The 12,391-nt window shown below is 43.7% G+C and overlaps 1 protein-coding gene across 1 annotated transcript; it reads left to right on the top strand.

The window, feature by feature from the left end:
• Positions 1-8,958: 8,958 nt before the first annotated feature.
• Positions 8,959-10,729, top strand: 4930444G20Rik (RIKEN cDNA 4930444G20 gene). The gene has a single exon (NM_053264.2). It carries the CDS (start codon positions 8,959-8,961, stop codon positions 10,444-10,446), a length of 1,488 nt encoding a protein of 495 aa, NP_444494.1. The 3' UTR covers positions 10,447-10,729.
• Positions 10,730-12,391: the final 1,662 nt, after the last annotated feature.

The raw sequence follows: 12,391 nt of genomic DNA, 5'->3' as shown, positions 1-12,391 counted from the left end.
GAGAAAGGGTTGCTATATAGAAATAGGAAGCATGATGGGCAGAAGGACAAAGCACAAGTGGTGAGACACAGCGACAGGCTGACAAAGACAGAGACCAGTGTCAGATTCAGAGATGTGCAGTGAGGCAGAAGGATAAACCAGGGCAGAGGCAAACTATAGGAGAGGGTGGGACACAGGATGGGGATATGATAATTAGATAACATCCAAAGGAAGCAAAGACAAGGAGGAGGAAAAAAGGAGAGAGTGGGGGGAGAACATTATATGAGATCTCCATTATAGTCAGGAAAACAGGAGCAGAGAGAGGTAAATAACAAAGACTAGAGCCTGGCAAGGTGTTTACAGTGAGAGCAGCCACTACTCAAATCATATCCATTGATCCCCTACCTGGAAGCCTAGGTTCACATTAACTCACAGTGGGAAGAACCTGCTTCTGTAATACACAAGGGAACAGTCTCATGGAGAGCTTCACTCATGGCTTCCCTGTCCAGGGATTCACCCATCTCATCGTTGTCTACCCTTAGGTTATCATCAACAGAGGCTTGCTTGCAGAAGACTTGCTGGGGATTTCACACACTTCTGAGGTATTAACCAAGCAGCCTGGAGTTCAACACCCAATCTAAAAGCTGCTGACATAAAGAGAGAATCAGGAAAGAAATGAGTATGGTTATCAGGGACTTAGAAGCCCTGCAGTGACAGCCCCTAGAAGTACCCAAAATACCAAGCAAAAGTGCATCACCAGGAGCGAACTGACTGATCCTGTGGTGCCAATGATCCCATTGTACCTTGCATTTTTCAAACGAACTGAAATGTTTGAATGAACGGGCAGAGCTGAGAAGAAGGATGTACCCTAGAGCCCAGTGGACTCAGCCAGGAACATCACCAGATGTTGGGGATCAACACCCAAGGGCCCCTTTGCTTCCACTCTAACCGGGGCTGGTGCTGTTGGTTACACTGCTTCAAGTAATCTGGAGCAGAGGTGGAAGGTGCAACCTGGGAGGGTTTGTGTGTGCCCAGCTCGAACAAAGCAGACATGAGCAGGGCAGCAGAGGTGGTGGTGCCGAGCAGAGGTGAGCAGCTCTCTGGAGTCAGTCCACACTAACTCAGTGCACAGCCTTAGGGCAACACAATTGCACTGTACCTCAGTTTCCTGCCTGTAAAAGAGGTACAAAGATATCAACCCTGTTTATGAGCAATGCTTTACAGTGCTGACCACATCCTCCAGTTCCAAAATACATGCATTGGCATTAACTGACATGAACAGAGGGGAGAGGCTAGTGAGCTATGCAGTAAGGTTGGGAGGTCCCCACAACAATTGGCCACCACAGATGGGAGAGATCAGAGCATGAAAGACATGGAAGAGATTTCCCTTGAAGGTTGAGAAATATTTATTGATGTTATTTCTTTATTTTGAGGCACTAGGATTTGTACCCAAGCTTGGCAAAGGCTGGGCAAGTGTTTTCATCCCATAGGCTCCATCATGTTTTAGATGAGCACATGAGAGGAGTCTGACTGGTTCTAGTTGGGGAAAACAAACCCATGTTCTTGACCACACTTTTCCCTCTAGCCCCACTGTGATTAATTTAACCTCAGGCTGCCTGCATGACTGTAGTATACAAGGAAATCTGCACTCAAGGAGAGGAGAGGAAACCAAGGAGCCTGAAGTAAGTCTCTGAGCCAGTGGCAAGAGACTGCCTGTGAAGATAGGAGCCTCTGTTTGCAGTTCTCAAACAGCCCCAACCTTCTCCCTAGCTTGGTGTGGGTCCAGGGCCAGACAGGCCCCTGGAGGTAGCATGGAGGCAGCCTCCTGGCAGTAGGAAAATGGCAGACACAACCTTTTCCCTGAACACAAGCTGTAGGTTGGTAACGATGTTGAGTCTTAGTGTTGTTGAGCACAAGCTTCCCCTCTGACCTGACCTCAGTGACTTTACTTACTTAGAGGCCTATTGTCCAAAGAGTTGCCATAGAAGAAAGCAGCTTAGGTGTCTCTCTACTGGTGGAGTGCTACCTTGGCCAGTAGGAAGGGGAGCTGTTTCTGCTGTTCCTCCCTGCTTCCCATACACCTGAGTCTCGCCTTCCTGGCTCACTGACTGCCTATAGCCCTCCATGACTAATAATGTCCTTCCTATTTCCTAATGGCTACCTATGGCTAACTTTCTAAGAGACCTCTAATAAGTACCTCCTCTTATGAGTACCTCCACAGTTTGGTCTTGGCTGCTTTCTACCCACCCCACGAGAACTCACATTACACAATCCATAATAGCTCATCTCTGTGGAACTGACAGTGTCAATGATGGTGGTTTCTGTTGTGTGAAATAATAAAAGTCAAACCACCATGTTCCTGTTTTTACTGGTCTACAATGACAGACCTGTTTCAATCTCTCCACTAAGCTCGCTAGGTTCCCTCTGGTGGGTCACTAACACACCAACCCCATATTTCAAATCCCCCAAGGCCTGTTCCTGATGCACACCCACACTTTGCTGTCCTACCTTTCTCTCTTGAATCTGGATGAGCCGCCACGTGAAGGAAAACACAACACAACCTTGGATTTCTCTGTGTAGCCCTTGGCTATCCTGGAACTCATTCTGTACACCGGGCTGTCCTCAAACTCAGAAATTTGCCTGCCTCTGCCTCTCAAGTGCTGGGATTAAAGGTGTGTGCCACCATGCCTGGCTCTAAAATCCTAATCTTGTAAGCCATATTAAGTCTAAATCGTCTGGAGGCAAATCCTGACCGATCCACCATTGAAACCAGGAGACACTCGTAGCTACATCCTGCCCTCGTACTGTCCATGTCCAAAAGGAGCCTAACTCTCTCCTGCTTCCTCTTTTCCCCTGTCCAACCCAGAAGTCCTGCCAACTAGCCCAGGGATTGGCTCCTTTTCATTAGGAGATTGGTTCATAAGAAATCACCTGAGTATGAATCACTCCTTGTCCACAACCCCTCCCAGGAGAGTGGAATTAGCCTCAACATACAAATAGCACCAGGCCCATGCACAACAGGTCTCACTATCTTGCCTGTGCTGTTCTTAAGCTTCTGGTTTTCTGTGAACCTTGCCTCCACTTTTCAAGAAGCTAGGACTCCAGGCTAGCCTGCCAGATCATTTTAAAGAAGAAAGTGTGGCCTAGAGAGCCCAGCTAAGTTTCTGTGTTTGGTAATGCATTTGTATACTTGCTGTGTCATACTTAACTTCTGAAGCACTTCGGAAAATGAGAACATGCCAAGGAGCATGGAGCAGAGCCCCTGGAGCTTCCTTTGGACTGAGGAAGAAGGAGGAGGTGACCTGTCGGTTGTGGGAAGAGGAACGGAAAGCCATCAAGGTCCCTCAGAGGGGGTTGCGGAGGCCCAACATTGGTGTCAGTTTGTGAAGATCATGCAGAACCATGCCAGAAGGCTGAGGGGGCAGCACTTCATATTGAGAACTGTAGGTCCTAGAGGCAAGAAGTGGATGGAGCTGTCTCAGGCATCAAGAGGAGACCCTGAGGGAAAGAGGAGGTTGGCCCTCAATGAAGCTTTGCATTTTGTTTTTTGTCTACTTGTTAAGAGTGGAGAATGGCTTCCCTATGGGGCCAGAGCCCAAGCAGTAGAATTGATCACACTTTTTATTTACTTAATAGATCTTACATGTCTGTTGTAGTGTTGCATTTTTGCTATATAAGCCAATGTAATCTCACCCTCTTTCAGTAAAGGCTGCTACAGACATGAAGGCCTTTGTGTATACTTCTTTGCACAGGAATGATAGAATTCCACACATGTTAATAGATCACAGACACCAGCAGCTGGTGTGTCCTGGAGCAGGTATACAAATGAACAAGTGCACACCAGGGAGGCACACACTGGGCAGGTGCACATGAGTAAGGCTCACTGAAGCATGGGAACAGCAACTGGCCAGTGCTAAAGGTCCTCTGCTAACACCTTACATTGCTACTGACTAAGGACACAGGATATGGCCAACATTCCTCAAACACTACAGAGTACCTGCCAGTTAAAGCACCTACTGGAAAGCCCTCGGAGACAAACTTCCAGCCAGCATCACTGTTTTATCCAAGAATAAGTGCATTACCAACTACCCAGGCCCTGCAAATCTTTGGTCATCTCTTTGCCAAGCCGCCAGTAGGGGGCTCCTTGTTCCATTTCTGAGTGCATAGCCCTGTGTACCTTATTGAAGAAATGGAAGCAGAAATCATTTTATTAGTTCTGAAGAGAGGAGGTAATGGATTCAGGCAGGGCCTGCACTAAAGGTGTGAACCTTACTCAGCATCTTAGGAGCTCAAATTCAGCACTTGACACAGAAATAAAGTGGCTTACTCGTCCACAAGCTGCCTAGGACAAACTTATGGTCAGAAATCACAATGGCAATACTGATAAGCTCATGTGCCACTCTAGTAGGTCACACTGAACAGCTACACTTCTCGGACACGAAGACACTCTGTCTGCTCTCTGGTATATTCCATCCTTGCAGGGGGCCCTTCCTCCGTGGAAAAGCACTGGTGCCTGAGGCTGGCATCCACATTAATAGGAGTTGGCTGACATAAAAAGAGTGTGTACTTCTTTAAGTCCTATGCTCAATATGTGGCTCTGGTTCTCCCATCCAAGGATCAAAAAATCCAATTTCTAGACATTTATTAGCAGTAATCTCCTCTCTACAAAGAATTTATTTTTGACAATTTTATACATGTATATATGTTGGACATAGCCACCTTGAATTCTGCCCAGTACTTCCCTTCCTGTCTTCATAGCTTTTGTCTTCTTTCTTTGGGTCGCCACATGTCCCATTGCATCATGCTGAAATGTCAGGAGCACTCATTCATTCCACAGCACTACTGGGCACCTAGTCATATCGAGTGCTCTACTGTGCTAAACTGAACCAGTCTGGGGTTCAGAGAGGTCTGAGGCATAAGCCCCACCTGTACCTGCTGCATCTCTCACTCTGGTCCTGAGCAGGATTTGATGAGGCCTTGCCTGGATGACTGTGCCTGCACCTCAGTGGGCTCATTCCTCTTAGGATGAGACTCAAGAAGGACAACAGATTCTTATTTGGGTTGGGAGTTGGGGACATGACTGAGAGGAGAGTTGGGGCTGAGAAGAGAAGCTATGGTCAGCCCTGTGCTGAGACGTGGTGTGTACAGGGAAAGAACAGTTGGAGAAGCAGGAGTGTGATTTGCTGTCAGTGGTAAGGGAAAGGTTTTGGGGCTAGGGGAGGTCAGCTGCTGCTCTTCACAAGGAGATGTGGATGAGGATGGAGAAGTGACCACTTACAACATAGACCCCTTCTCCTTTTCAAATAACAGGACCAGACCCCTGTGTTTTGAGAGACCATGGTCTCTCAGAATAACACCACAATTCCCAGCTTCCACACTGCAGTCCAATGTGGTTATGTTTGGCTAGTGGACGTAAGTATATTTCTAGGAGGGAACAAAATTCTAGGGAATTGTAGGGAGTATGATGTAATGGCTGGATGTAGTATAATTATGTAGCAGTGTAGCTACATTGGACTCTGAGATGACCTTAATTGGCAATTACTCAGGACAAATCACACAGACCACTGCTCTAATAGATTTCATGTAGAGTACATTTTTTCATGTTCAAGTCATTTCAGTACGGAATGATAATACTTACCAGTCAAACTTAATTCTAATCCATGACGGTATTCAATCTGGTAACAAATTTGGAGGCAACACAGTTAAGGCAAAAGGAGATGATACTAATGATAATGATGATGGCAAGGATGATGACAAGGACGATACCTACCTACACCTTTTGAGACAAAACTTGCCATCCTGTCTCAGCCTTCCAAAGGCTTCCATTACAGGCATTCGCCGCCACGCTCTGCTCGTCCTTGCACTTTACAGTTTACAAAGCCCTTCTAAAACATTTTCTAGCTTGATGTCCACAGCTGTACTGTGATCTTGCAGATATTCTTTTTATGGATGAGGAGGCTGGAAGATCAGTGACTAACCATGGCCTCACTGTGTAATGTCCCTACAGGCGTGTATGTTTAAACACTTGGTCTCCAGCTGATGGTGCTGTTCTGGAAAGTTGCAGAGCCTGATTAAAAGGGCAAAATGATACAGTTGTCTCAAAGAAGGGGAAAAACCCCTAGACAAATGTAAACATCCATTGATAATTTAAACAAAACAAAATCTGTCTAGGTAGGATTATAAGAGAAATTTATTAACCTAATAAAACCTACAGTGGATGGAGAATTAGCCAGAAGGTCCCTTTCAACGTCAGGAAGAAGAGATGAGGGCGGTGCTGAGGCTAAGCACTCTTGGAGAGGTGCCAGCCATAGCAGCCAACCAAAGGAACATAAGTCTAAGAACCACAAACATTGTTCTGAAGTGCTTGGACAACGAAGAGAAGGTGCTATGGGTCTGTGGTCCTTCAGAGATTCACCATTCTGACTCAAGTTTGCTTTCAGTTAATAAGAGGCATTTTTATTAAAAGAAGACTGATCGAAGCAAACAAGGAGAGAATTCTCTAGATTAGGCCCGGGCTATTTCAAGCTAAAGGATTATATGGGCAAAACCTACCAAGTAACAATTTTGTGAAGCCAAAGTAACTCATATCTTCTCCCAGAGCAGGCTAGGCTTGCTTAGTGACATGTCCAGCAGATGCCCCAGACATGCAAGCAAGCAGGCAGTTTATAAAAAGCGGAACTTAACCATTAGCCTGTGTAATCTTGTGTAACCCATCACTTTAGAGGAATAGCTGAGGCACTGAAATATTTTGCAACATTCAGCAATTTTTTTTGAAGAGTAGCTCAATTGGTACCAAGAGGTGGTCCATCTCAGCCTACCTGACAGGGTTCATTCAAGATAGAGGAATTTCTTCAGGGCTTACACAACTTAAAAACAATTTTGTTTTGATAAGCCTAGCACAATAAATGTATCCTCTAAACACAATGTTCACTATCACAAAGGCAGCCCTGCTAGGTTATTCAGAGATGTAAGACTAATGTGGTAGTTTCAAGTTTTTTTCTTGGTATGGGAACAAATCCCTCCATGGTGTAATTAGAAAGAAGAGAAAGAGGCCTGGTACAAACAAAATGATACCTGAAAAAATAGCAATCACAAGAAATTCAAACCTTTTACAGAAAAAAAAGTACATTTTTTCCTTACAGTAAAACATTGCTATAAATACATGTGCACATTTTGTTAATATTTTCAGTGGAAAAAAAGAAACATTTTGTGTCTCAACTCTCATCTCACATTTTTGTAAAAATATCTCCACACCTTTGAGAGTAGATCAAAGAGATGCTCAAAGTGTGTGTGGGTGTGTGTGTGTTTGTGTGAAATGGACCAGAGGGTAAAGTACTTACTGTTTAATAATGGTGGCTGGAGTTCAGATTCCAGGACCCATAGAAAATACACACCTCTGTAACTACAGCTACAATTGAATTCTGCCTACTGTTTTCTAGGGAGGATGTCAGGGATTGTGTTATTGCTAGGATTGTAACTGAAGTAGTGATGTATCTTTCTCAATGGATACTATGGACAATGGAGAGATTTTATTTATTCTCTTTGGGATTGATCCTTGGTGAATTGGTCCCAGTTTCTCAAGTTTCCTCCAATATTGAAACACTGAACCATACCACCCTTCGTTCGCTATGAAAGGAAGCTCATCAGGCAGGAAGGCAACTCAAAAGATCTAAAGATGGTCCCTGAAACTGATCAAATTCATTAGGCTCCTTCTCTGCCAGAGAGCAATAAAAGCTGAGAGTCCCTCTCAGATGAAAGGAAGCTGAACTGCCAAGAAGACTCTCAAAAGAGCCACCCTCATACCAGCTGTCTGGAAGAAGTTTAGACCAACTGAGCCACCTGAAAAGGACATTCTCCAGTCCTTTGAGTCGTCTATAGGTTGTGCAGTTTCTCCAAGTTCCCAGCTTTTGTGAGCTGTCACCCATGCTGGGTAGGGTTTGGCGATGCAGCTGTTTTTGAGTCTTTTCTGCTACTGTAAGTAACCCCTCACCCATATTCCTATATGTAACCCCAATAAAACTTATCGGTTCATCAAGTATGATGGTGGTATGGGCACTTTGGTCTGTCCTGGATTGCTTATGCAGAGGAGAAACACGTTTTGTCACACAATAAATACTACCTACTACGTTTTATGACTGTAAAATTCTATTTATTCTTTGTAATTAGCAAGCATATTTTGTGTGAGAAGATACTTAGAAGGGCACTTAAATTTCTATAATTGACCTTAATGGGACAGTTTTTTAAAAGACAAATGTACTAGTCAGGACCAGCTGACTAGTACTATGACTATGCTGGGAGGACTTAGGTGACCCTGTACTCTGCCGAAGAACTGAGATATGTATCAATACATTCACATTTCCCACTCGGGCAAGGGAGTGCTTTGAAACCCTGGACCACGTTGGGGTTGGGGAGGGCTTCCACCCTCCAAAACCTTTGCTTACTGTTCTTTCAGGTGACATCACACCCAGCTATGGAACCTTGAAGGCTGTGTCTAGGGGCAACCCCGTGAGTTAAACATCATTGGTGAGGTTGCCTCCGAAGTGTGGGCTGCTGGATTTAGGCCTGCTGTCTCACTAGTGATTAACTAGGACGATTAGTCTGACTTGGAAGTTTTCTATATTTAGCTGGTTACAGCACCCAAGAAGGATACTTCCGAGGAAGCATTCTCAGAACTCCTCTGACTTTTCCAGAGCGGACCCCTGGTGAACTGCCGACCTCTGACTATTCACCAATAGGTCTCTGATATTGACAGCTTAATTATCTCCATCCTTTGACTGACCCTGACCTGCAAAGTCAACTGTTTATAAAGGAGCCTCATAGGTTTGCGACCTTGGACCAACCATCTACTGGAAGAAGTGATTCTTCGGACATCAGGGTGAACAACCCAAGAGTATCCACCCAGAGCCAGGTATAAGGTTGCTTTCGCTTGGTACTATACCGGAGTGAACACCCTCTAAAAAGCAGTCCAAGCAGTTGTCCATGTGGCAACCTAAACAGCCTGGGTTGGAGATGAAGCCTGAAGCTTCAGGAATAGGGCAAAAAAGAAAATACCACGATGAAAGTGTGACAGAGATAGAGTCTGAACCTTTGGGACAAGAACCAAAAAGGAAATGCCAGGATGGAACAGGGATGGTATTTAAAGAGCCTGGCAAGGAGCCTCGAGATCAAGAGCTCCCGAGAGAACATCCTAGCAAGGGTCAGGTACGGAAACCCCAGGGAAAGACTCCAAAACAACTAGAACCCCTAGAGTTGACCGAAGGATCTCCAGAGCAGGTTGTAACTGGGAGGAAGCCTGCTGATGGTGGCAAGGGTCACAAGCGGCCCTATTCCGTCATGGAAGAAAACGAACAAAGCCCCCAAAAGGAAAAATACGGAAGGTTGCTTCAACACCTTCAGTGCGACCAAGATGTGAGTTCAGACCCACACAGGCCTCACCCGTTCCTTACAAACACCTGGAAGATCAAAGGGGGCGAGTCAGAAGACAGTCGTGGATCAGAAAGAACTCAGAGCGATCGAGAACCATCTACTGTTGTTGCTCTAAAAGAATGTCTTTCACCAGAGGAGAGAGAGAAGTGCTGTTCTGAGGAGAAATGTGTTACAGAGAAGAAAGATTGTATAAAGGGTGAAGGAAGAAGGGGGAACAGCTTGGAGCCTGATTTACCAGGAACACAGGCTCAGATCATCCTGGATAGTGGCAAAGGCAATAGCTTATTCCCCAATAAGGTGGCAGTCCTTGCGGCAGAGAAAAAGCCTATTACAGACCGAGGAAAAGGCAGAGAAATGGATCAAATCCTTGATATTACAGAGGACATGGAGAAGGAAATTGAGAATGCATTGGGTCCAGGACCCCAAGAGGAAATCCTAAGTTCCAGATTCAAGTTGCAAATCAGCAGAGGAGACATCCAGACGCTGGAGAACGGTCAGTGGCTCAATGATGAGGTCATCAATTTCTACATGAACCTTCTGGTTGAGAGAAATGAAAACCAAGGCTACCCGGCTCTGCATGTCTTTAGCACTTTCTTTTACCCCAAGCTAAAGCATGGCGGTTACAGTTCCGTGAAAAGATGGACTCGAGGCATCAATCTCTTTGAAAAAGAACTCATCTTGGTGCCTATTCACCAGAGGGTACACTGGAGCCTGGTGGTAATCGATTTAAGAAAACGAAGTATTGTATACCTCGATTCCATGGGGCAGACAGGGAAGTCTATCTGTGAGACCATCTTCCAATATTTACAAAATGAGAGCAAGACACGCAGGAACGTTGAGCTGGACCCTTTGGAGTGGAAGCAGTACAGTGTGACATCAGAGGAGATTCCTCTGCAACTGAATGGGAGTGACTGTGGAATGTTTACCTGTAAATATGCAGATTACATCGCTAGGGACCAGCCTGTGACCTTTTCTCAGCAACACATGCCCACCTTCAGGAAGAGGATGGTCTGGGAAATCCTGCACAGTCAATTACTGTAACAACATCCACCTGGTTGCTATGGTCCCCATCCCTGTACTTTTCCATCGCTGTTTCTAATATACCTCAGGTAGGGTGAGTTGAAGAGACTTAAAACAGGTACTGAGCTGCCTGAATAGATGAAGCCCACTCTCTTCAATAGAGTCCTAACGTGGGATGTGGGACTGATGCCCTAATGCCATCTCTAGGATGCGTGCAACTATTGCAAGCTTAGAAACTGCTGCTGACAAACCAAAAGGAGACCACGTGTTTTAGAAATCCTGTTTCAATGATGGATTTAGTCAATCAATTGTTCTTTCTGTTTGTTTCTTTTGTGGTTTTTGGTTTGGTTTTGTTTTCTATTTGTGTTTTGTTGTTGTTGTTGTTTGTTTTGAGATTGTGTCTTTGATTTTTGATTGTTTGGATTTTTTTTTGTATTTTTCTTTTATGTTTTTTTGTTTCTGTTTTTTATTTTGTTTGTTGTTTTTGTTTGGGTTTTGGGTTTTGTTTTTTGTTCTTTTTGGTTTCATTTCTGTTTTTGGTTGTTGGTAGTTTTTTTATTGTGTTTTGGTTTTTGTTTCTTATTCATTTGTTTTTTTTTTTTTTTTCCTTTTGCTTGTGGTTTTATTTTTGGGTTTCTTTTTGGTTTGTGTTTTCAGTTTTGTATTTTGTTTGTGTTTTTTATTTTGTTCTTTGTTCTTTGTGATTTTGATTTTCTTGTTTGTTTTTTTCTGTTTGTTTGTTTGTTGTATTTTTGTCTTTTTTGTGTTTTTGTTTGGTTTTATCTTCCTGGCCCTAAACCACTTACTGTTTTCTTTTCTTCATTTTCAAACATTGGCCATTGTCAAATTCCAATCCTATTGTCCTTTTTTGAACTATTTCTGAAAGGAATGCTCATCATGGTGCCACTTCCTGTTGAAGATCAGGAGGGGCATCAGCAGGAAGAGGCAGAAGCACTTCACTAGTATCTGTAATGATAGAGTTGTATGCTGCTAAATTGAAGCAGGGGATAGTGGTGTGGTGATTTTTTTTTTTATGTTTTCATATTTTTTTTTAAATCTTGAAAATAGTATGAGAAATGAAAATGAGTTGCACAGACTGGTGCTGTTCTGCTCCACCATACTCTGCTGGACCTCTACAGGATGTAGAACTGCAGTCAATCTACTGACTGGACTCCAGGACCAGTAAGAAAAGCTCCAGGGTCATATAAAGACTCACTCTTTCCCAGACCTGCCTTAGTTTTGGAAGTTTATTTGAAGTAACTATAATGGCAAAAGTCCATTTCTATCTCAGGTCTCATTGAATACAAACCCCATCTATTGCTGTACTGAATTATTTTTTGAAAAGTTCTGTTCAATTTAATTTTTTCACAAAAAGTTTTGGTATATATTAAGATGAAATTGAGATTTTTTTTCTCATTAGATTAATATTCTCACTGTGCATAATGGGGTATTTAGTATTTAGGTTTGAAACCCGCAGTTATCTAATAATCTATTTACATGTGATACTTTGTATTTAACTTTTCTATTCATTATCTTATGGTTGTGTTTATGCAATTTTTACTTAATAAAGTTTAAAGTTATTTAAACATCTCACATGATCTGGTGTCTCCTGTTTCTTTCATGGCATAGTAATAAAGCCTGGTTTGTGACGTGACCTGAGAAGCAGGTGTAGAGGGTGTGACTCACCAGCTTAAGCCTTAGATACATTGTCCACACCAGTGATTGTTACTCTGTTCTGCGCCTCTGCAGTGGAGTTGGAATGTTCCAGAGAGCATCCACTCCTTTATAGTGGGCTGTAGAGGGAGAATATATGTGCAGCTCAGTTGAGCAGTGTGCAGGTGATTTGAGCTGAATGACATGAAGGATATTTTTACAGAAAGCATCAATGGCATAACTGTGTTCTGATGCCACAAAATAACTTAAATTGAGGTTATTTCTCATACCCTGTGTTGCCAATGCCATTAAC

This window comes from Mus musculus, chromosome 10, assembly GCF_000001635.26.
Source record: "Mus musculus strain C57BL/6J chromosome 10, GRCm38.p6 C57BL/6J".
Taxonomy (NCBI): Eukaryota; Metazoa; Chordata; class Mammalia; order Rodentia; family Muridae; genus Mus; species Mus musculus.
This window is presented reverse-complemented; position numbering and strand designations above follow the sequence as displayed.